The sequence below is a fragment of the Elephas maximus genome, chromosome 3, assembly GCF_024166365.1.
Source record: "Elephas maximus indicus isolate mEleMax1 chromosome 3, mEleMax1 primary haplotype, whole genome shotgun sequence".
Taxonomy (NCBI): domain Eukaryota; kingdom Metazoa; phylum Chordata; class Mammalia; order Proboscidea; family Elephantidae; genus Elephas; species Elephas maximus.
The window spans coordinates 97,579,336-97,603,784 of record NC_064821.1 but is presented as its reverse complement, the minus strand read 5'-3'; the positions used below and the strand labels follow the sequence as shown (position 1 = coordinate 97,603,784).

Below are 24,449 nucleotides of genomic sequence, written 5' to 3'. Positions count from 1 at the left end.
ATTCAAAGTAACCAGGCAAGTTAGATGCTGAACTGGAATTGAACCCAGAACTACCTGGCCCCATAAATCGTGACCTTTCCCCACCACCAAATTTCCTTTCAGGCCCAGGTGGCCCCCCTTCCCATCCAGTGTGGCCAGTGCAGATCTCAGAACGTGTAAACCCGGTGACACTGGATCCGTCACCTCAGGGTGGAGTGAAGGAAGCACCTGGATCAGCTTACTAATGCGAGGGGTGATGAATTATTCACACCGCCATTAACGTGGAGGCCCTTCAGCCTCACCTCCCTTTCCCCTGCTCCAGACCCCTGGGCCCGAGGACCCCTGGTCTCCGGCCTACCCTGAACTCTGAAGACCTGTGGAGGTCCTGGTGAGGAGATGGTGGCAGTGTTGGGATCCTGTTTGCTCCTGGCAGTGGCACTGCTGGGCCCAGGGCCCAGTGCTCAAGCCATGAAAGGTAGGAGCCCTTGGGGACAGGCAGGAATGGGAAGGACAGAGAGGAGGTGTGGGCAGGCTGCAGTCAGGGTCTCAGGGGGTTTCTATGTGGGAATTCAGAAGGCCGGAGGACCTTTTATGGGAGTTGGCTGAGTTGAGGATGCATTTGTTTCTGAAATCGGGTGAGGACAGTATTTATTGAGTGCCTACTATGTGCTGAGGGTTTACATGTACAATTGCATTTAATCTTCACGACGAAGTTTGAAATCCCCATTTTACAAATGAGGAAATTGAGGGCTAGAGAGGCCGAGTCATCTGTCCAAGGCTGTGTGGTTACCAAGGGGGAAAGGAATGGCTCAGAGAACTACCAAATTTACCGCTGGAAGGAGCCTTTACTCTCCTCCTGAGAACCTGCCCTACTTCCCTACTGCCAGCCCGGTGAAATCAAGGTCCTTCATCACCGCATTCGGTGTGCCCCAAGTGTTGGCTCCAATTTCTACATGGAATCAAGCCTCAGTTCCCTGTACTGCCTTGGGCATCCTGTGCTTTGACACCACCCTCAGAGTCTCGCCCAGTTGTCCCCTCTGCCTGGAAGCTCCCTTTTCTCTTTTCCCACATTCTTAGGTGGAAGGTAGAAATATCTGGCTCATCCTTCAAGGCTCAGTTCAAGTACCATCTCCTGCATGAAGCCTTCCACATCCCTCCAAAACCCTGAAATGCTCCCTCCCTGAGCTCCCTGAACCCCCTGCCTGCACGATCTGCAACAGGCTGCCCCACACTGATCCACCCTGTGAGCATTGTTTGCCCGTCTTCCTTTCCCTGAAAGGTAGGGCCATACCATTTCCCCCTTTTTCAAGGGGCCTTGCACGTACTTGGGGCTCCGTAAACAGCCAGCTTTTCTGGAGGCTAAAGTGGGACTCAGGGAAAACTCGTAACTTGCCAGCCACCTCATCCATGCAGAGATGGGGTGAGCACCCAGGGTCTCACCCTATACCTAGGTGGTGGGAGGAGCTACCAGGACATCATGGCCTTGGGGTGGCTCTCGGCGTCAGGGTGCCTGGCTGCATCCTGGAATAAAACCTTCACTTGTGGGCCTCTGGGAGTTCTGTTCCTATGCTCTCACGGCTTTTCCTGCCCTGTGGGTGGACCCATTCCAGATCTGGAGGCCAGACTGGGGAAGGTGAGGTAGCGGGAGGAGACAAGGACAGGCACTGGACAGAATGTCCCCTCTGTCCTCCTGCCATAAAGGCACCAATCAGACACTGTCCCTGCCCCCTTCTGCCCCAGGTCCAGGCAGGGAGCCAATACTGTGATCTGGGGTGTCCATCTGTTCGGCCCTCGCGCAGCCTTTATCTCATCAGTGCTCACAGCAACCCAGCAAGGGAAGGATCATTATTCCCATTTCACAGATGAATTACTGAGGTTCAGGGTGGCCAGGTGATCACGCCAGTTCCTTCCTAGCATGCTGTTCTACCTCCTCCCCCCATATCTTTCCATCTAATAACACTTTCTCTTTCTAGTCAAATGAAAATATCACATTTTCAGTGAAGCTCCTCCCTCCTTATAGCTACTGATGGCCCAACAAGATTGGCCTCCCTCTCTGGGCCCTAGAGCCCCCAGGTGGCTTTGGCCATAGCCCAATCACATTGCATGCCTTTGTCTCATTTGCCCAACTCCTTCCCCACCCTCCCAACTGTGAGCTTGCCAGGGCAGGAGCACATTCTGGATCAACACAGGCCCAGCACAGGGCACACACTGCCTGGAATATGTACTCTCTTACAAGGACTTTTACAAGGACTTTGGTCAAATGTACTCTTCAGGGTTCTTTTGGTTGCAAGTGACAGAAACTCAACCTGGATGAGTTTAAGGAAAAAGTGGAATTCGTTCATTCTGTAGCCAGGAAGGCAGAAGCTGGGCTCAGGGATGCTTGCAACCAGGGCAGCAAGGCTCCAGGGCCATTTGCATTTTTCACATGGTTCTTGCCCTCTGCTGTCAGGCTTTCTCCACGAGCCCTGAGCATGGCCCTGCCCAGGGCTCCCCTTCCCAGCCTAGGGGCCAGGGAGGAAAGGGCTCCCCTCCAGGCATTCCTGAGAAGGCCCCTGGCCTGGCCTGAAGCAAATGCACACCTGAGGCCAGTCACTGTAGTAGTGGTAGGGGGTGGGGGTAGCGGTAGGCCCCCCCAAGTCATGTGTCCCCCTCTCAGCAGGGGAGGAAGAGGGAGGGTTACTGCATGGAGGCAGAGGACGGCAGCAGAGCCTAAAAGAGGGAGTCTTTTTTTGCAAAAGGTGGAGGAAGGGGTGTTGAGCAAACCAAAACAATAGATGTCAGTGACAGCAAGAAATTTCCCTTTCTCAGCTTCAGTTTTCCCATCTATAAAATGGAGGCAATAATACCTGCCCTGCCTATTTTGGGGGGCGTTTGTAAGGATGGGAAACCCTGGTGGCGTAGTAGTTAAGAGCTATGAGTGCTAACCAAAAGGTCGGCAGTTCAAATCCACCAGGCACTCCTTGGAAATTCTATGGGGCAGTTCTACTCTACCCTATAGGGATGCTATGAGTCGGAATCCACTTGATGGCAATGGGTTTGGTTTTTGTGAGGATGATATACACTGCGTATCTGCTTTGTGCCAGGTACTGTTCTACAGTAGATAATAAAACAGACAAAAGTCCCTGCCCTCACAGAACTTACATTTTGGTGAGGAGAGACTGGTAATAAACCAAATAAATAAGGAAGATAAGCAGTATGTTAGGTGGTGATGAGTGCTATGAGAAAATGAGAGCAGAAGAGGTGTATGGGGGGTGGGGAGAGGGTTTCAACTGTGCACAGGGTGGTTGCGGCAAGCTCACTGAGAGTGACTGCCTTCCTCTCCTGGGGCTGCCATAACAAAGGGCCACTAAATGTGTGCCTTGGGAGAACAGAAATTTCTTGTCTCACAGCTCTGGAGGGTAGAAGTTCACATCATCTTGTTGGCAAGGCCATGTCCCTTCCAAAGTCTCTAAGGGAAGATCCTTTCTTGTCTCTCCCAGTTTTTGGTAGCCCCAGGCCCTCCTTAGCTTGTACATGCAGCTTCGCATGGCTGTCTTTCCTCCGTCTGTCTCTCTGTGTTTCTTTTATAGGACACCCACTCAGACTGGGTTAGGATCCACCCTACTCTGGTATGACCTCTTGCTGATTTAACTGATAACATCTTCAAAGACTATTTCCAAACTAGGTCACCTTCACTGGTACCAGGGGTTAGGACTTCAATATGTCTTTTTGGGGAACACAATTCAATCCATAATAGTAACCAAGAATGTGCTGGTTTTTTTGTTTTTTTTTTTTTTACTTTAATTACGAAAAATTTCAAACATACACAAAGTAGAGAAAATAGCATAATGAATCTCTGTGTCTCCCTCAACCATCTTCAACAATTATCAACATCCTGTCTTTCTTATTTCTTCTATTCCACCGCATATGTATTCTGGGGTCATCTGAAAAAATTTAAAACCAATCTCTAGAATCATATAACACTTCGGGATAGATCTCTAACAGAAAAAGATGCTTTATATACAGAGAGCTGGTGGAGGCTCTGGCTTGGGTGCAGGCAGTTGTGCGGGTTGTGGCCCCAGCCATGTTCCAAGTTCAATGTCTACAGCAGACTGGGAGTCAGGGCCAGGGGGTCTCAATTTATACCAAAACAAACAAACAAAAAAAACACCAAACCAGTTGCTGTTGAGTTGATTCCAACTCATAGCAATCCTACAGGACAGAGTAGAACTGCCCCCATAGAGTTTCCAAGGAGCACCTAGTGGATTTGAACTGTCGACCTTTTTGGTCAACAGCTATAGCTTTTAACTACTACACCACCAGAGTTTCCTCATTCCATACAGGAAAGGCAAAATAGATGCTTAATTTTTTTCCTTTCCATGTATTTTTTTTTTTACTATTTATTTTTAAAATTAATTTATTATTTTGTTGTTTTTGAGAATATATACAGCGGGACGTACATCAGTTTAACAGTTTCTCCATGTACAATTCAGTGACATGGATTACATCCTTCAAGAGTTGTGCAACCATTCTCACCTTCCTTTTCTGACTTGTTCCTCCCCTTGACATAAATTCACTGCCCACTAAGGTTCCTATCTAATTTGTTGTGTTGCTGTTGTCTACTTCATCTCACGTAGATAGATCTCAAAAGAGCACAATGCTCAAAGCCGACCTTCTTTCCTAATTAAACTAAACTATTGTTTGATTTTAAGAAGACCTCAAGAGATGTTTTTGGTTTAAGGTGTGAAGATTATCTCAGGACAGTAGTCTCAAGGGTTCCTCCAGCCTCCGTGGCTTCTACATACAGATTTTTGAAAACATGAGTTAGTATCCCAGGACCCTCTAAAGGTAGCCAATGAGTTTCTTTTAATTTCTTCTGGGTTTTCATTGTGAATTCATGAATTTTTATATATTTGATGTGTTCTAATCTGCTGTAATCTTTCTCAGGGCTCAAATTGACCATCTTTAGCCCGTGGGTGTCCCTTCACATAGGTTCCTGTGTCTTTTGGCACAATCCCAGTAGCTTTCAATCACTGCTTTCTAGGAGCCCTGGTGGCGCAGTGGCTAAGAGCGCAGCTGCTAACCAAAAGGTCGGCAGCTTGAATCCACCAGCTGCTCCTCGGAAGCCCTATGGGGCAGTTCTACTCTGTCCTATGCGGTCTCTATGAGATAGAATCAACTCGACAGCGACGAGTTTTTTGTTTAATTCTTTGCTTTCCAGTGTGACAAAACGTCTCAAGTGTTTATCTTGTGTGTTTCTTGTTCTAGACCTGATACCAGCCATTTCTCCAAAGAACCCTGGTTGGAAATGAGATTCCTGACCTAAGCCCTAGGGTGGAAAATGCTACTGACTTAATCGTTACATCTAGGCCCTTTCAGTGGACAGAGCCAGGATATTAACATGTTTAGAAATAAAAAAACCTTAAGTTCATACTGATATTTTTAATTCAAATTGAAGATCACAAGGATTTTATATTCATGTTTTATATTTGTATCTCTTTTATAATGAGAATCTCGGTTTCTATTGACATTAATATATATAATCGCTTTATTCCAACATATATCATACTTGTAAAATAGTAATTTTTAATATTATTACTAATAGTAAGTCTACTGAACGTAGTTTAAGATTTCTTGGTGGTCCATTTTTTCCTTAGGATATAGCTCCCTAGGGATGCACAGGTAAAATACCATGTTTCAAAGTCGTTTGAAATCATTTTTCTCCATGTGGGTGTGCCTCCAACTCAATATGTTGTTGTTTTTGTTGGGTGCTATGAGTCCACTTTTGATTCATAGTGACTCCAGGTGACACAGTAGAGCTTCCCTTAGGGTTTTCTAGGCTGTAGTCTTTACGGGAGCAGATCACCAGGTCTTTCTCTCGTGGAGCGGCTGGTGGATTCCAATCACTGACCTTTTGGTTACCAGCTGAGCACTGAACTGTTGCACTACTAGGGATCCTTAAAAATAATTATGTTTGTTTCAGTTTGTTGGAGATTTTTAGGGGGCTCTTTTTTAAAAAGTCTTTTTAAATTATGTAAAATATTTTACATCATTAAAAAGTCAAAATTGTAAGACAAGTTACATTTAGAGAGGTCTAGTGATCTTCCTGTTCCCTTGCCTGTTTGCCCCTTTGCCCAACAGAACCATTTTTATTAGCTTCCTTCCATTGTTTTCTTTTTTGAAATGCAAGCAAATTTGTACACACAGGAATGTACTTTTTATGTTGTAATAGGTTGTGCACATTTTCACTGGGGAGGGGATTATCATTATTAAATTTTAAATTTCTTACTGCATATATCTAGAAGCCCTGGTGGTGTCGTGGTTAAGAGCTACGGCTGCTAACCAAGAGGTCCACAGTTCAAATCCACCAAAGGCTCCTTGGAAACCGTATGGGGCTGTTCTATTCTGTCCTATAGGGTCATTATGAATAAGAATCAACTCGATGGCAACAGTTTTTTTTTTTTTAATGCATATATCTAGGGCCTGACGTATAGTAGGTGTTTTATCTAAAATTACAAACCCACCCCTGGTACTTCGTATCCCTTTTTCTTGCTTTATTTTTCTCCATAGAAGTTATTATTACTTAATATACTTATCAGATTTACTTTCTGTCTTCTTCACTATCATGCAAGTTCCTTGAGAGCAGTAATTTTTATCTGCTTTTTTCCTGCTGTATCCCCAGCACCTAAAATAATGCCTAGCACTCAAACAATATTTGCTGAATGAATAAAAGAGTGCTTCATAAGCATTTGAAGAATAAATAAGTAAACGAATGAATAATGAGCAAATGTGTTGATGTAGGACCATGGTTTTACCCTCCCTCATCCCATCCCAAAGACCCAGCTTGTAGCTGGGCCCACCACCCTTGCCACACTTACCCAAGACCCCAGCGCTGACTCTGAACCATCTTTCCCTCTCACCCCAGGTGTCAAGTGTGGGGGTGTGCTCTCAGCACCTTCCGGAAACTTCTCCAGCCCCAACTTCCCCAGGCTCTACCCCTACAACATAGAGTGCAACTGGCTGATTGTGGTGGCTGAGGGATCCTCCGTGCTGCTCACTTTCCATGCCTTCGACCTGGAGTACCACGACACCTGCAGCTTCGACTTCCTAGAGATCTACAATGGGGCCTCTGGAGACAAGGGCAACCTGCTGGGGAGGTTCTGTGGCCAGGTGCCCCCGCCACCGTTCTCCTCCTCATGGCACGTCATGTTGGTCGTCTTCCACTCGGACAAGCATGTGGCCAGCCATGGCTTTTCTGCAGCCTACCAGAAAGGTCAAGGGAGGACTCGTGGTTGGAAAGGGTGGGCCTTGGTGGAGGTGGGTAGGGCCGCGGGCCAAGGGTAGATCTGTGGGGTCTCAGCATCTTGGCACGTTAGTTTGCTCTGTAACCTGGGTGGTCCTGTTCTCATAGCTCACGGGGCAAAGGCAGCCCCAATGTTCATTACCACATCTTGGTAGTTGTGGGTTCTCACCTTCATGGCAGCATTCCCCACTTCTCCCTCCATCATTTCTGGAGCCCCAGAGGGTCTCGTTGTGCTCAGGAATGAGGACTCTCGTGCTGTCTACCTTTGCCCTTCTTATCCCATGTCACGGCATCTGGCCACACGAGGGGCACCACTATGCCACCGCTGCTGATGCCTTCTGAAGCACCCTACTGCTTCCCAGGCTCAGCAGACCCCCTCTATCCACCAAGTCCTTAGGAGTGGAAGGTACATAAGGGGCTAGGTGGAGCTGGTGGCCTTCCCTGAATGCACCTCTTTTACCGTGGGTTCCTAAGCCTTCCCTCCGTGTCCTGGCTTGAAATCTGCATTGAGTCCAGGCTGGGAGCAGAGATTTTGCACTTTTTGCTTATTTCTTCTACTCACTCCTTGTCTTCAGGCTTCTGTGCACAGACTCAAACTTCCTCCCTTCTCCCTAAGTCAAAACCAAAGGCCCTATTAATGTCAGCTCAAGCAAATAGACAACTGCAGAGACTCCTGTTGTGCCACAGGGCCCAACAGCAGTGATCCAGGCACTCTCTGATGGAACACCTGGTCCCTGCTGTATTTGTAACCAGCTGCCTTTCAGTAGGTGTTGATTCATGGTGACCCTATGTGTGTCAGAGTAGAATTGTGCTCCATAGGGCTTTCAATGGCCAATTTTTTGGAAGTAGATCACCAGGCTTTTCTTCTGAAGTGCCTCCGGGTGGACTCAAACCTCCAACCTTTTTTGGTTAGCAGCCAGGCACGTTAACCACTTGTACCACCCAAAAATGCAAGAATCATAAAAACCAAAAAACTCACAGCCATGGAGTTGATTCCAACTCATACCAACCCTGTAGGACAAAGCAGATCTGCCCCACAGGGTGTCCAAGGCTGCAGATCTTTACAGAAGCCGACAGCCATATTTTACTCCTGCGAAGTGGCTGGTGGGTTCGAACCACTGACCATTCAGTTAGCAGCCGAGCGCTTAACCACTATGCCATCAGGGCAAACATCATAGACAGATTTAATCATAGTTTTGGAATTTTAGACCGTTAGATTTTTAGAACGGTAGGATATCAAAGTCATAATACCATAGGCAATGTTTTCCAACTTTTTAAAAAACAGAGTATGCTTACGTTGAATAGAGCCTTATGTAGATCCCTGGTATATAAAAGAGATAAAGGCAGGGTTTTAGCGGTATATGTTGATTTTGTAAGTTCGTATTTTTAACATTTACTTATTATAAGCCAATCATTGAAAACGCAAGTCACGACTGGTGGCCTCCATTAAGTTAAATCTTTACATATAAGACACGTGGCTCTGGGTGCTGTCTTTTAATTACGTTAAAAAATGGTTTGAAAAATAAATGACTTGAAATAAGCAGAATAAAATTTGCCCCATATGCCTGCAGACGCCCAAGAGCCACCATGGAGCCCTGAAGCACAGTTTGCAAGCCTCTGCTAAGGATGTTAGTTAGCACTGGCACAGACAATAAATCTGAGGCCCAGAGAGGGAATGTGCCTGCTCAATGTCACACAGCTGGAGGGGACAGTGCTGGGACAAGAAGCCACGTCATTAGACGCCCAGGCCTGTGCTCCATCCACATAGCTAGGCCATGGGTGAGATCCTGGAGTCTTGGGAAATACACCGACTGTGCTTCTTCCTGCAGGTGACCTTGAGCCAGTCACAGCATTCATCCTCACCTGCCTTATGGTTGTGCGGGCTGTGCCAGGTTCCTAAGGGCTTTCACCAGCATCTTCTCGGACTGTGCACAAGTCTTAGCCCTGTGGTTTAGGCTTGGCAGGTCTTACAATTTCTAATATTCAGACGAGGCTCAGAGAGGCTGGGTTACTTGCCCAGAGTCACACAGCTAACAAAAGGCATAGCTAGGAAGACACCTGATTCAGACTTTAAGCTTGCCTCTACTTCATCAGACCCTCTCTCTAATTCTCATTTTCCTCATCTGTTAGGGAGGTGTGACACCATGCCTGATTCAGGCACCTTGGCCCTGTGCCCTCTGGGCTGGTAGGAGGCGGGCAGTGAAGGTCACAAGGATTAAGTGCCCAGGCTCTATAGTTAGTCTCCCTGGGTTCAAGTCCCACTCTCCCAGTTACCTGCTGGATGACCTGCTGTCAGGGCCTTGCCCATGTCCCTTGGGCCTTGCCATCTCAGTATACTCCTGCCAACCTCCACAGCTCTGCCTGAGGGCTTTTTCTGAAGACAGAAGGTCACCCCTATGCCCCAGCAGCCCTTGACCTGGACTCTCAGGAGTTGGTGTATAAACATCCCAGCTGCCTCACTCCTAGGGTGATATAGCTCTGAGGTGTATGTTTCACACCTTAGCAGGGTTCACCACCCGTTGCCCACTTGCCACTGCCCTTTAGGGGAGACAGCACCTCCTCGTCACTGTCCCACTCCCTCACTCCCCACCTGGGGCTGCCTGCACCTCCCCATTAAACTCCTTGCGCTCAAATCCTTGCACCAAGGTCTGGCACCGGCCAAACCCTAACTCAGACAGGTAAGATATTTAACTTTTCTGTGCCTTTGTTTTCACACCTGTAAAATGGGAGAAACAACATTACACTCCTCCTAGGGTTACGGTAAAGGTTAAAAAAGATGGCCCATGTGCTAAGTGCTAGGCCTCAGTGAAGGGTAATGAGGTTCCCATGAGATACCTATGTGGGCAGCTGGTTGGGGGTCTCTGGTTCCCAAGGGAGGAGATTGGGGAGCTGTGGGGAGGGAGAAACATCAGTCTGAGTGAGCTCCCTTGCAGATGTCTGCGGTGGTGTCCTGACGGGCCTGTCAGGGGTCCTCACCAGCCCTGAGTACCCCAACAAGTACCCCAACAATGTGGAATGTCACTGGGTGATCCGGGCCACTGGCCCCGCCACCGTCAAGCTGGTGTTCATGGACTTCCAGGTGGAAGGCAACGAAGACTGCACCTATGACTACGTGGCCGTGTTCAGGGGGCCAGGTCCCGCCCACAGGCACCACTACTGTGGTAGCGCCAAGCCTCCCACCCTTGTGTCCCTGGACCACGAACTGCAGGTGATCTTCAAGTCTGACTTCAACATCGGAGGCCGGGGCTTCAAAGCCTACTACTTCTCCGGTAGGAGAGGCTGGAGCTACACCTGCTAGTCCCCCTGGGCATGCCGGGCTCCTGCCTCCCCACTATGCTTGCAGGGGTCACACTTTCCCACCTGGGAGCCTTGCACTTTCTCTACTCTCTGCGTGGAGTGCTCTAGCACACCCTACCCTGCCTGGCCAATGCCAAGGCATAAGCATGTCACCTCCCCTGTGAAGACGTCCCTGATCCACTCAGACAGAATTAATACCTTCTGTCAACTCCTCACAGAAGCTTTTTCATAACACTGACCTAACGCTTATGATCACTTGTGTATGTGGTTTGCATGTCCATCTCCTCGTCCTGGGAGTTCCTTATGAGCTAATCTTTGTACCTGACACGTAGTAGGTACTCGATTAAAATTTGTAGAAATGAGTGAACCCTTGACGACTTCCCAGTCTAGTGAGGGAGATGGATAAGGAAACTGACAATGGGACAACCCATTGTGGTCTCTGCTATGTAACAGAAAGAATCATAGGTGACTTCCTGGAGGAGGAGAGACTGGAGCAGAGCCTTGAAAGAGCTAGCCAGAGGCTGAAGGAAGGGAACAGTGTTCCAAGCAGGGGAACAGCATGTACAAAGGCATGAAGCATAGAGAGGGTGTGGTGTGCTTGTAGTACTAGATGTTTGCTGAGGCTGGGATGTAGGAATGGATGAAGGGCAGTGAGGAAAGTGGGAAGGCTGGATTACAAACTACCTTGTTTGTCAAGCCAGGGAGTTTGGATTCAACTCTGAGGACAGGTGTTAAATATTATTTGAATTATTAACAGTGACCAGCACTCCCTGGGGATTGACAGTTGGAATGAAAGTCCCAGCCCTCAGCTGGTTTCAGTTTAAAGCAGGGTTTGGGATCAGCTAGTTGTCTGGTTTGCTGCCCATGGTGCCCACAGCTGGCAGGGACACCTTTAGGACCTCCTTAGCACCTGCTGCTGAAGCTGTAGCTGCAGAGGGTGACAGTCCCCAGCCTCCTCACCATTGCTCTGTCCACCCCCTCTCTGACCCAGGAGAATGCCAGGAGGTGTACACGTTCATGCGGGGCAACTTCTCCAGCCCACAGTACCCCAGCTCCTACCCCAACAACATCCGGTGCCACTGGATCATTCGCCTGCCTCCTGGCTACCGGGTCAAGGTCTTCTTCCTGGACCTGGACCTGGAGGAGCCCAACAGCCTGACCAGGACCTGTGACTTTGACCATCTGGTGGCCTTCGATGGGGCGAGCGAGGAGGCGCCCCTGCTGGGGAGTTGGTGTGGCCATCACCTACCTCCACCCATCACCTCCAGCCAGAACCAGCTCCTGCTCCTGCTGCACACGGATCGCAGCACCACCCGCAGGGGCTTCTCTGTGGCCTACATTGGAGGTCAGCTGGGGTTGAGGGTGTGGGCGCGCTGGTGGAGGAAGGTCAGGCACGGGTCCCAGATCTTTGCAGTCTCCTTCCTTATCCCACCAACTAGTCCTGACCCCCATGAATGGTCCGCAGCCCCTTCTTGGGTGGCTAGACCTCTGCCAAGGACTCCCCTGGGACCTTTGCTTATTCCATTGGGGCTTCTTTTTTCAGATCCCAGTTCCATAATCCTGAATTCCTCCCCTCTCCAGCTCAGTGCTGTCAACAGTTAAGCACTTGGCTATTAACTGAAAGGTTGGTGGTTCTTGTCCACTCAGAAGCGCCTTTCTCTGCCTTTGCCTTTGTCTTATTTATCTACAGCTGCTGTAAGAGAAATACTACAAGTGGGTGGTGGTTAAGAACAGGAATTTATTTTCTCCCAGTTTAGGAGGATAGAAGTTCAAATGCAGGCACCGGCTCTAGGGGAAGGCTCTCTATTGGCTCTGAGAGAAAATTCTTGTCTCAGCTTCTGTAGTCCCAGTGTCCCTCAGTTCCTTGGTGATCTTCACTTGGCATCCTTTGTACTTTCTCCTCTATCTAATCTGCTCTTTTTCTATCTCAGAAGTGATTAGGTTTAGGACATGCCCTATACCCACTGGCCCCACTAACATAACAAGGAAACCCTATTCCCAAATGGGCTTACATCCACAAGTATGTTGCTGTCGTTGTTGGGTGCCATTGACTGATTGACTCATAGCGACCCCATGTAACAGAGTAGAACGGCACTCCATAGGGTTTTCTAGGCTGTAATCTTTACCGGAGGAGCTGTGGTGGTGCAGTGGTTAAGCACTCGGTTGTTAACTGAAAGGTTGGCGGTTCGAACCCACCAGCTGCTCCACAGGAGAAAGATGAGGTAGTTTGCTTCCATGAAGATTACAGCCTTGGAAAACCAATGGGGCAGTTCTACTCTGTCCTATAGAGTCACTATGAGTTTGATTCGACTCAGTGGGAAGTGGGCTTGGTGCAGATTGCCAGGTCTTTCTCCCATGGAGCCACTGGGTGAGTTCGAACCACTAACCTTTCGGTTAGCAGCCTGAGCTCTTAACCGTTGCCCCACCAGGGCCCCTTTCCACAGGTATAGGAGTTAGGATTTCAACACATATTTTTGCGGGGGAACAATTCAATCCATGACATCTTTCTTGAGTGGCTGGGCAGGGCCCAGGGGAGGGGAGCCCAGGGCTGAGCTCAGACAGATCAAGGCCACATGCAACGCTGCCATTTACTGGCTGTGACCCGGCAAGACGGCTCATGTAAAAAAGGGGCTGAGAAGTTGCCTAGACAGGTGGTTGTGAAGCTGAAATGAGGTAATGCAGGTCATAGTGCGTGGCTCCAAGGACATTATTGCTGGGGGTGGCTTTGTTTCCCTCACATGCCTCAGGCCTGTCGGTCAGCGGAAAGGTGTTTCCTCTTTCCTCATCCACTCACAAGAGGAGTTTGAGGCCTCAGCAATGGGGCGGGGAGATTAGAGCTGCAGTGAACTACCCCGTAACCAGTTGCCGTCAAGTCAATTCCTACTCATGGTGACCCCACGTGTGTCAGAGTAGAACTGTGCTCCGTAGGATTTTCAGTGGCTGATTTTTTGGAAGTAGATCGCTAGACTTTTCTTCTGAGGTGCCTCTGAGTGGACTCAAACCTCCAGCCTTTGTTATCAGCTGAGCACGTTAAACAAATCTAGTTGCAGAGGGATGACCGTGGGCCTCAGTCAGCTCCTTCATAAATTGGGGAAGAGAGCTGGAGGACACCCACGGCCCCTCTGCAGGGCAACCGCCTTCTCTGAGTCTGCGTCGTGGACCCGGGAGCACTGGAAAGAACTCTGAAGAGCCAGTCTCCATCGGGCTAGTTGGCCTGTCATTTTCTCTCTCCAGGTCTCAGTGTTTCCACCTGTAGAACGAGGACATGGGCTGAATGATCTTCAGAGTCCCTTTGGCTCTGATTGTCTGATTTCCTAGCCCAGGTCCTCTCCTTGCTCTGTGTTATTTTGGACCAGCCCCTTCCCGTCTTTGTCTCCAGAGACTGAGGGTAGAGACGGCTCTAGCTTGAATTCTGTGTCAGGGGCTTCAGAGCAGAAGCCTCTGCCCCCATCTCCCCCCCACCCCACTACCACCTCCCTGCTCAGATCCCAGTGGGAGCCCAGGGTCAGACAGGGGCGCTCATGCCGCGAGGCTCCAGCTGCAACCTGGGTTGCAGGCGGCCTTCCCGCTGGGAGGGCGGCCTCAGCATCAATCAGGGGTGACACACAGTTCAGCGCCACCACCATCATCATGGGAGACAGTGGGCCCATAAATCCCCGACTGCCCAGACACCAGAAGCTGAAATATGTCTGAGGCATTTCCCGTAGAGGGGTTGAGAGTTCCAGGCCTCTGCCGCTCAGCTCTCTCCTTTTCCCTTCATCCAGTCACCCCCCTTTCCTCCCTGCCCCCTACCCATCCCCAAACACACACACACACTACACACATGTGCTCACCTCAACACTTAAAGTCACACTCACAGCCCCTGGCCGGGAGTGCGCAGGGACAGCCAAATAGAGCGGAGAGATCACAGACTTTGGAACCCTCTAGACACAAAGGTCGAAATTCTAGCTTGGTGACCACAAACACTACCACCTCTCAGAGCTTCCAAAACCATGAAATGGGCTTACCCCACAGGGTCAGTGCAGGGAGGGAAAGTGAAGCCTTCCCTCAGCACCCTTTTAAAAATCACAACTCCACCCCCACCCCATCTGCTCTCCCTGTCTTTCTCCTTTGCTTGATTTTCCTCCAGAACACTCTGACTCTTAGATATATATATATATATAATTTATTTTATTGTTGCTGTTGTTGAGAATGTGCACAGCAAAACATACACCAATTTAACAGTTTCTTTACATGTACAGTTCAGTGACGCTGATTACATTCTTCAAGTTGTGCAACCATCCTCACCCTCCTTTTTGGAATTTTTCCTCCCCCATTAACATAAACTCACTGCCCCCTCAGGTTCCTGGCTAACCTTTCGAGTTGCTGTTGTCCATTTGATCCTATATAGAAGGTTCTTAAAAGAGCATAATGCTCAAAGCAGACATTCTTTACTAGTTAAGCTAAACTATTTGGTTTTAAGAAGACTTCAGGGGATATTTTTGGTTTAGGCTTAAAGATTATCTCAAGGCAATAGTTTCAGGGGTTCATCCAGCCTCCACAGCTCCAAAAATTCCCTAAGTATGTGTGAAATCCTCTTTTGTGTTTTCTCCCTTCTGATCAGGATTCTTCTCTAGAACCTTTGATTGAAATGTTCAATAATGATAACCAGGCACTCTTCAGTTCCGCTGGTCTCATGGCAAAGGGGGCAGGTGTTTGTGGAGGCAATTAACCACACATTCCATTTGCTTCTCCTATTTCTGACCTTCCTTCCTCTGACATTTATTACCCGCTCCCCCAACTAGAATGTGAGCTCCATGAGGACAGGGGTTTTTGTTTTTTGTTTTTTCCTTATTTCTGTCCCTGTGGCACTTAGAACAGTGCCTACACATAGTAGGCGATCAATAAATATTTGTTAAACAATTGAATGAACAAATGATCGAATGAATTACCTGGCACATGATGAAGTGATCAGCAAAGAATAGCTTTTATTATAATCAGGAATATTCACTTATTCATTCTGTCAGTCACTCATTTTGCATTCCTGCATCTGCCAAGATCTGTGCTGGGCTCAGAGGATGCCTGCCCCTGGGGAGCTCACAGTCCGATGGAGTTAAATGGAACAACATATGTAAAATATCCCACACTGTGCCCTGTAAGGACTGCATGAGAGCCTTCCGTACTCTGGACCTGGTTTCCCCGTCCACCACCCTGGGGCAGTGGGGAGGGTGGAGGTGAGGCTGCCTGCCCCTAGGCCTCCAGCTCCTCCTTCCCATTCCCAGTGGTGCCCATGAACGTGAGTTGCTCCCGAACGGACTTCCAGATTCTGATCTCGGCACAGACACTGGCCCCACTGGAACGGACCAAGGTCTACCTTGGCAGCCGGAGCTGTGCTGCCCAGGAAGTTGGCAGCAACTTCAGGATCCAGGCCCGCTTTGACACCTGCGGCACTGAGTCTCAGGTAGGGACTGGGGGAGTGGGGTCAGGAATAAGGGAGGGGCTCTGACCCCTGCTGAAAGACACCTGCCATTGCTGAAAGCTTCCTGGCTTTGGTGACTACCCAAGGCTGGGTGCAGAACTCAGCCCCTCTTTGCTTTACCTCAATCCACTTTCTCAGCACAGATGCAATGAAGAACTCAAATAGGGCAGACAGAAGAGGGAGGTCCCACTGCATACCCCAGCAACAACCTAAAATCCTCCCTTGGCCGTTCCTCTAGCAAGGCTCTACTGGCTGGGCCACCACCAGAGGTCTTCCTTGTGGTTCCTCCCCTTCTCCTTCAGAGCTCCTGGGGACACCGCAGCTCTCAACCCTTTATTACACAGAGTTGTTTGAGCCCAGCTTGCCTCCTGCCTGCCCCTCCCCCAGCATTGAGATCCAAATCCACCCTTGAGGAAAACAAAAGGGCCTTTCAAGTAACAGAATCCACTTCTCTCAAAAGGCCGGGAGGGTTAATAATGAATTTTTTCTATTATCCTTGTATTTTGGAGGCCATGAACCCAGGCTCAGGGCCCTCAGAGAGTCACTGGGCAGTGGCCCAGGCACCCAGGATGTTTGTACTCTTAGGGACAGGTCAGGAAGGGAGGTGGAGTCAGAAGGAACAGTGACCTCCATCTGAGAGACTCCCGAGCCTGGGCAAAAGTCATGGGCCTTCCAGCAACCTCCCACCAACATTAGCCAATTGTATGCCCTTGGCGCCTCTAGCCCTACTCTCTGCCTTCCCAGCTTCCTGGAAGTCAGTATCTTTTTGACCTGAGAAGATGAGAAAGTAGAGGGATTAATCCTAGTTGCTAAGATATTCCACCCTCACGCCCACTCCATGCCCTAAGTGCCCCCAGGATTTTCTTTGGGACAAAACCACATTCCTAAGAGACATGAAATGATGGAGACAAAGAATCCCAGAAGCAGGGAATCATGAAATCCTAGACACAAGAACTCAAAGACATTCAGAATTGCAGAGTCTCAGAACCATCACCAGAACTCAGAATCACAGAATCATAGAATCATTGAGTCAATATCTTGGAAACAGCATTTGAGAAACTTAGGTTCATAGATTCTTAGTGTAACCCTTATAAATCCTAGACCTATGAGGACCAATCTCTGCATAGAGTTGCTTTCAAAGAAGCATAGCTCGAATAGTCAAAAGCAATAAAAAAAAAAGTCATTCCAACCTTTACCTGCATCTCTTAAAAAAACATTACAGACTTGATTTCATAACTATCAATATCATACCTTGTCTGGTCTTTTCTTTCCTCTTCAAGTCTCTCACTCATCAAAAACCCCTAAAATTTTCCCCCACCCCCTACCTATGTGATTTTTTTCCTCCCTTCTCTATAGATTCACTTTGTCCCTTCCACTAACTCCTTTTCCACTTTCAGGTCTTGTCTTTCTTTCTTTGCCCAGTGCCTGATTTTGTATCACAAAAATTCAGGAGACAAGTCCTCCTCAGAGGGTGGGGTGGCAGGCAGGCTGAGGGCACATGGAATCAGAGCCTTTTGGAAGCCCAGAGTTGGACGAGACCCACAATGTCACCTACTCCTGCACTCTCCTGAGTTGTGACTCCCCTTCACCCTTAACAAAGGAGTCACTCAGTGTCCAGTGATGGGTACTTCCTACTTCTCAAGGGTTCTGGCTCCTGTATTAGGCTGCTTCAGTTTTTAGAAGCACCACCTCAGAAGTGCCACCTGCTTGACCAGGGCAGTTTGGGCAGCCTGAAGGGTGTAATGGTGGCTGCAGATTTGGGATGGGTGGGGAGAGCAGCCCTATATCACTGCAGCCTCCCTCCCCAGACCACACCAAGTGGCCCATCATAATGCTGTCCCTCAGTCCCTGGCCCCACCACCCCACAATCTCAGGGTGACTAGATTCCTACCCCCCTCACCCGTGGGGATGTGGAGGGCAACAGTGTGTCAGACCCCCACATCTAGCTGCTCAATTACTCTTCCCAAGCCTATGGTGATGCTGCTGGTGTGACCAGGGATTTAATAGCAGGACACCTGGTGTGAACATAATTGGGAGAAAAGATTCTAGAAGGAAGGTGACACAACACGAGGGACAGAGCTTCTAACTAGGAGGCAGGAGACCTGGCATCTGGACTTAGCTCTGAACAAGTTATTGCCCTTGCTGGGCCTCCGTAGTGACATCTGTAAAATCGCTGAGGAAGGGGGATTGGACTCTATGCTCTGAAAAGTCCCCTTTCGTTCCACATTCTTTGGTCTAAGTGAGGCATGATGGCTCCAAGCACAGTTAAGAGTTGGATAGATCTGGGTGAGAATATAGTCTCTGGCACTAGTGTGCTGTCTGATCTCAGACAAGTGATTTAACCTCTGGGCCTCAGTTTCTGCATTTGTAGAATGGGAGTATGGATAGTACCAGTTAGAGAGGGTTGTTGTGAGAATTAAATAAGATAATGCATTTAAAATATAGAGTCTGTGAAACTTGGCAGAGGTACCTGGAGGGCAGAGTTTCTACTCAACTACAGACCTAAGGTTGGCAGTTCAAACCCACCCAGAGGCACCATGGAAGAAAGGCCTGGCAATCTGCTTTTGTAAAGAGTACAGCTAAGAGAACTCTATGGAGCAGTTCTACTCTGTAACACATGGGGTCGCCATGAGTCTGAATCCCCTCAATGACAATGGTTTTTTTTTTTTTTTTGGTAGAACTTGGCAAATGTCCCCAAAATGTGAGCTGTTATTGTCCTTGTTACTATCTTTCATAGACCCCATCTCTTTAAAGCCAGAGAAAACTTCAGCCCAGCAAATCTGATACTATTCTTCCAGACATCTCACCCTCATTCAAAAAAAGAAAAAAGTTGCTGTTGAGTTGATTCTGACTCATGGTGAGCCCACATGTGTCGAGGTAGAACTGCTCCGTAGGAGTTTAATAGCTAATTTTCTCGGCAATACGTAGCCAGGACTTAGTTGAGCATATTAACCATTTGTCCTACCCAGAGATTGCTCTCACCCCCTTTTACAGATGGGGACACTGAGGCTCAGAGTGGGAAGCGAGTCATTGGCTGAGCTGGGACTAGAAGGTTCCTGGGGCTCTACTCCCTTGGGACTGAGTCCCAAATATCTGGGGGAAGAGGGTCAGCCCAGGCTCCTCCAGGTGTGACTGAACGCTCTTGTGACCCCACAGAGAAGGAACAACACTTCAGTGATTGTCAGCATTCTGTACATTGACTTCTCGGATGGTGAACAGGATGACATCCATGAGTATGAAGTCCTCTGTGAGCCACGGCGCAAGGAGGCTTCTGTCCACCTGCTCTCTGGCTCCGACTGGCTTGGGCCCTATGCTGCCACCGCTGAGCACCTTCAGGAAGCGCCACCTAGGGCTGAGGCGGAGGCACTGGAAGTCCCAGTGGCTGTGGTGGCCCAGGACACCAGTGACATTGTCTTCCTGGGCCTTTGCATCCTGGCGGGAGTCCTCATGGTCATTGCCATTGTGGTCCTGATGCTGCTGTGAGCAGGCAGGATAGGGACCTGGCATGTGGCCTCCCTGGGAGACAGCTTGGGGACCCTACAACAGGGTAGGATGGAGCCTTGCTGACTTTTTGGTGACCTTGGGCAACTCACTGCCCCTCTCTAAGCCTCAGTTTCCACAGGACTGCCGTTCTGTCCTGCCTACTTCGCAGGCTGGTGTGAGGCTCACAGAAGAGCATGAACGGATAAGAGCTTTGTATACTATAGCATGTCATGTATGCAATTGTTGTCATTGTTATTAATTTTAAGGTATTCTACTGCAGAAGAGAACTCTCCGTTTGTGTTACTTGTCAATTTCTGATAGTTATAGTCACTGAGGACAGTGTGGATAAAACTGACTCATTCTGGAACTTGTATGAGGGCTTCACCAATAAGGGCACCTCTTACATTTCCAACTAATGGCTCATCCCAAGCCTTCATAAGCAGGGAGCCCAGTATTCATCCAGGGGCTTCCACCTTCTTGAATTGACACAGGAACCTTGAGGACTTTGAAATCCAAAGCAGGCCAGTCTTATCTCCAAACTCCAAACAGAGAGCGGAACCTAAAACCCCATGTAGTGTTGTCATTTCAGTCCCTGCCACACGGCGTCACTGTGGAAGCCCGATCCTGCACATCCTGGTGGATACTTGTCCACTGAGGTGGCGATGCCCTGCAGGGTCAGATCCTTATCTAAACCACAGTTAGGCCTCACTCTGTGCTCCGCAGTGAGGCTAGAGGCTGAGGGCTGGTATATTTCATGTTGGAGTTTTTCCTTAAATGTCTTGTGATCTTTGACTGAAAAGCTGACTGCAGTTGCATGTGTCTGATTTTATCCCTGGTGTTGAGCTCAGATGACCAGCCCATCCTTGTTCTCAGATAAGTTTTCTTTGGAGTCCTCTGTGCCTTCTCCTGCCACTCACCCAGACCCACTCCAGTTCATCGACAGTTTTCTAAGTTCATCACAGGGAGCAGGGGTGGGGACCCTAACCCTTCCCCGTGAGAAGCCCTCTGGAATCCTTATGCAGATTGGTCCACCCCTCCCCAGAGTGCTATGTATCAAGAAGTGGAGCAATCTTGTTCATAAAAAATATGCAGAATCTAAACAAAAATAAATGGATAATATACCACTTTTTTCTGCTTATCTTTATGTTTGTGTAATGAATCACTCAAGTGAACTCTTTCATAACAGAAATTACCAAATTGATCATGTTGACCATTGCTATCAATTAAGGAGAGTTCCAGTTCAACTGGAGACCTAGTGGTGAAGTGGCTAAGACCTACGGCTGCTAACCAAAATGTTGGCAGTTGGAACCCACCAGCTGTTCCTTGGAAACTTTGTTGGGGTAGTTCTACTCTGTCCTATAGAGTCACTATGAGTTGGAATGGACTCAACGGCAACAGAGTTTGGTTTTTACGGGTAGCTCAGTTACAACTCATTCAGCAACCCAACAAACATTCATGGGTTTCCGGCTTTGTACCTGGTGTTGTGCCAGATTCCAGGCATAAGCAATGAACAAGTCAAATGAGATTCCTGCTCTCAAGATGCTTACAGTCTGGTGGAGCATAACTGGGAAGGGGAAAAGGCAGTTGAGCTGGTAACTTGTGAGAAAACTAGAGACAAAAAAGCCAACAAGGTAAGAAACGAATTAAGCAAGGGAGAAAGAGTTGCCTGGACATTTGGAAAGCTGAGGTGAAGTCCTAGCTTCTTCTTATTAATTGTGTCGGTCTGGGCAAGTCACTTTGATTCTCTGAGCCTTGATTTGTCCATCAGCAAAATGGGACCACAGTTCCTGTCTTTCTGTGAGGATGTAGCAGCATAAAGGATCAGGGAAGTCTGTCAGGGTAGATATGGCTCCAAGAGAGAGTCCTGACTACCACTCTGGGGTATTTGGAGCAGAGGTTCCTTCTTCTTTCTCTTCCACCCATGTTCTCCTTCTCAGACTCCCCCAGTCACTGAGCCAGGCTGCTTTGTGAACACCTCACAAAGCCCCTGGGTCTCAGTTTCTCTGTCTGTGGAGGACTGGACACATACTAGATACTCTCTGGGGGCCCTCTGGGTTTCTTCTCTCCAGGACCCATGGACTAGACCTTGGGGTGAAGCTGGTGGGACCTGGGGCAGGTGGACCCAAGCTGGGCCTTATCCTTGTCAGCTCATCAAGGTGGGGGAGACAATAGCCTAGCTTGTGCCAAGCTTTATCTTCAAAACTCTGTGTGAGATTGCGTGTGTATGTGTGTGCATGTGTGCACATGCACACATATGGGAAAGCTGGGGGCCTCAATTTCTCCTCCCAGAAGCTGTTCTCCAAGCCTACTGCACAAAGGCCAGGAACTCCAGTTCTATAGCCAGAGCATCTAGGTTCAAACCGGGGCTCCATGACTTGTTAGCTATGTGACCTTGGACAAGTCACCTCATCTTTCTAACCTTGGCCTTCTTACCTGCGAAGTAAGAAGAATAATAACACCTACTTCATTGGTTTGTTGTGGGAGTTAAATGAGATAATGTGTGACAGTGACCAGCATATGCGGAGGACTCCATAAAAATCAGCAGTTACCACTGACCTATTATGAATCTATAAAAAATGTCTAGGCCTAGCTTTGCCACTGACTTGCTGTGTGACCTTGTAGAGCCCATTCCCTTCTCTGGCCTCAGCTTCTCCATCTAACAAAATGTGACAAGTATCATTATCACCTCTAGCACCATCACTGTCATAGTAACCATTTGCTAAGCACCAATTACGTGACAGGTATTTAAAATGTGTCATCTCACTTAAGCCAGCCTGTGAGGTAGGCATAATTGCCCCCATTTTACAGATGAGGAAACTGAGGCTTGGGGAGAGAAAGTGCCATGCCCAAGGTCACATGGCTATGAACTGTTGAAGCTAGATTGAGAGGTGACTGTTCTTTCCCTGAGCTGTGGGGACTGTACGGTGAGCTGGAGCCTGTTGGGATCCCAGGCCAATGTCCTCAAACCTGAGGACTGTGTCTGATCAGGAAAGGACTGCAGTGGCAGAGAGTGAGAGGGCGGTTTTATCTTCACAGATGTGCCCAGATACTGCCATTCCCAGCCCTCTAGGCAGGCAGCATGTTGATTATCCTGCTTGAGCCACAGGAAATGACAGTCTTTATGACAGCACAGTGTCTATTAGAGACGAGAGGGCTGAAATGATATCCATTAGCCAGCATGCCCCGGCCCTGGAAGAGTGTCGGGGCATGGCAGACATGGTGCAGCTGGCCTGCTCACCTACCAATTTTCCCTTTGCAGAGAGTGGGAGCTGTGGAAAGAGCCTGGTTTGAATCCCAGCTTCCTCCCCATTAGCTAGGTAACCTTGGGGTGTGCATATCCCAGGGTCCCTGTAGGGCCGATGTCACTGAGGAAGGATGCACTGGCCCTGGGAAAATACCCTCTGGACTGCAGGTGAGGTAGATCTGGGTTCATTTTCAATTCTTTCCACGACTCCTGTATGACCTTGTGAAGATTGCTTAACCTCTCTGAGACTCAGTTTCCTCATCTGTGGAATGGGGGTAAAAAACACCCTCTTCACAAGGCTGTTGTAAGGATGAAGTGAGAAAACATGGTGAGATGACCTCACATGGGGCTACCACTTTGATGGAGTCAGTAAGTGGTTGGCAGGTGGGCCCTGGCCAGACAAGGGTTTCTCTGAGGAGTCCTCAAATCTCGGACTTCCATGGGGCCTTACAAGAAAGCAAGATCCCATCCCCATCTCTTACGAGTCTTCCCTTTACTCAGCCTGCCCAGGCCCCCTGTCCTCTCTGCTGTTCCCCAAATAGACCAAAATCATTCCCACCACAGCCTTCATATTTCCAGGTCCCTCTTTGTGGAATACCCTTCTACCAGAGCATCATTCACATCTCTGCTCAAAGGGCCACCTGGCTGGACCATGGTCTCAGGGAACATCTCACTCAATTGGCATAACATGGTTTATAAAGAAAATGTTCTACATTCTATTTTGGTGAGTAGCATCTGGGGTCTTAAAAGCCTGTGAGCAGACATCTAAGATATTCCACTGGTCTCACCCCTTCGAGAGCAAGGAAGAATGAAGAAAACTAAAGACACAACAGGGAAAGATTAGTCTAAAGGACTAATGGACCACATCTACCACGGCCTCTACCAGGCTGAGTCCAGAACAACTAGATGGTGCCTGGCTACCACCGCTGACTGCTCTGACAGGGATCACAGTAGAAGGTCCCAGACGGAGCTGGAAAAAAATGTAGAACAAAATTCTAACTCAAAAAGAAAGACCAGACTTGCTGGCCTGACAGAGACTGGTGAAACCCTGAGACTACGGCCCCAGATACCCTTTCAGTTCAGGAATAAAGTCACTGAGATTCACCCTTCAGCCAAAGATTGGACAGGCCCATAACACAAAACTAGACCAAAGGGGCACATCAGTCCAGAGGCAAGGACTAGAAGGCAGAAGGGGACAGAGAAGCTGGTAATAGAGAACCCAAGGTTGAGAAGGGACAGTGTTGACATGTCGTGGGGTTGTTAACCAATGTCAGAAAACAATATGTGTACTAACTGGTTAATGAGAAACTATTTGTTCTGTAAACCTTCATCTAAAGTAAAAAAAAAAAAAAAAAGTTCCCCATGTCACTTCTCTAAAATAGCATCCCCTGTCACTTTGTACCCCTTTGCTTTTCTTTCTTTCATAGAACATACTGCCATCTGAAATGATATTGTTTGTTTTTGCTTATTTATTGCCTGTTCCCCTGTACCACAATGCCAGCTCCATCTCACTCACCACTGGCAGAGCCTGGCACACAGCGGACATTCAATAAGTATTTGTGGGCGAATGAGTGGATGAATGAATACCACACATGAATGTGGAATTACCAGTACTTTAGTGTAATCCAAGTCAAAGACATTTCCCAAGAGTCTTTTCTGTGTCCCCCCTCTGCACCGAGGTACACACTGGCTCAGACATGGTCCTT

The 24,449-nt window shown here is 48.5% G+C and overlaps 1 protein-coding gene across 1 annotated transcript; it reads left to right on the top strand.

Annotated features, from left to right (window-relative positions):
- Positions 1 to 375: 375 nt before the first annotated feature.
- CDCP2 (CUB domain containing protein 2) lies at positions 376 to 19,657 on the top strand. Its single transcript, XM_049875966.1, has 6 exons — positions 376 to 454; positions 6,884 to 7,231; positions 10,195 to 10,530; positions 11,550 to 11,903; positions 15,820 to 15,998; positions 19,173 to 19,657. Exons 1-6 carry the CDS (start codon positions 376 to 378, stop codon positions 19,497 to 19,499), a joined length of 1,623 nt encoding a protein of 540 aa, XP_049731923.1. The 3' UTR covers positions 19,500 to 19,657.
- The last annotated feature ends 4,792 nt before the right edge of the window (positions 19,658 to 24,449 follow it).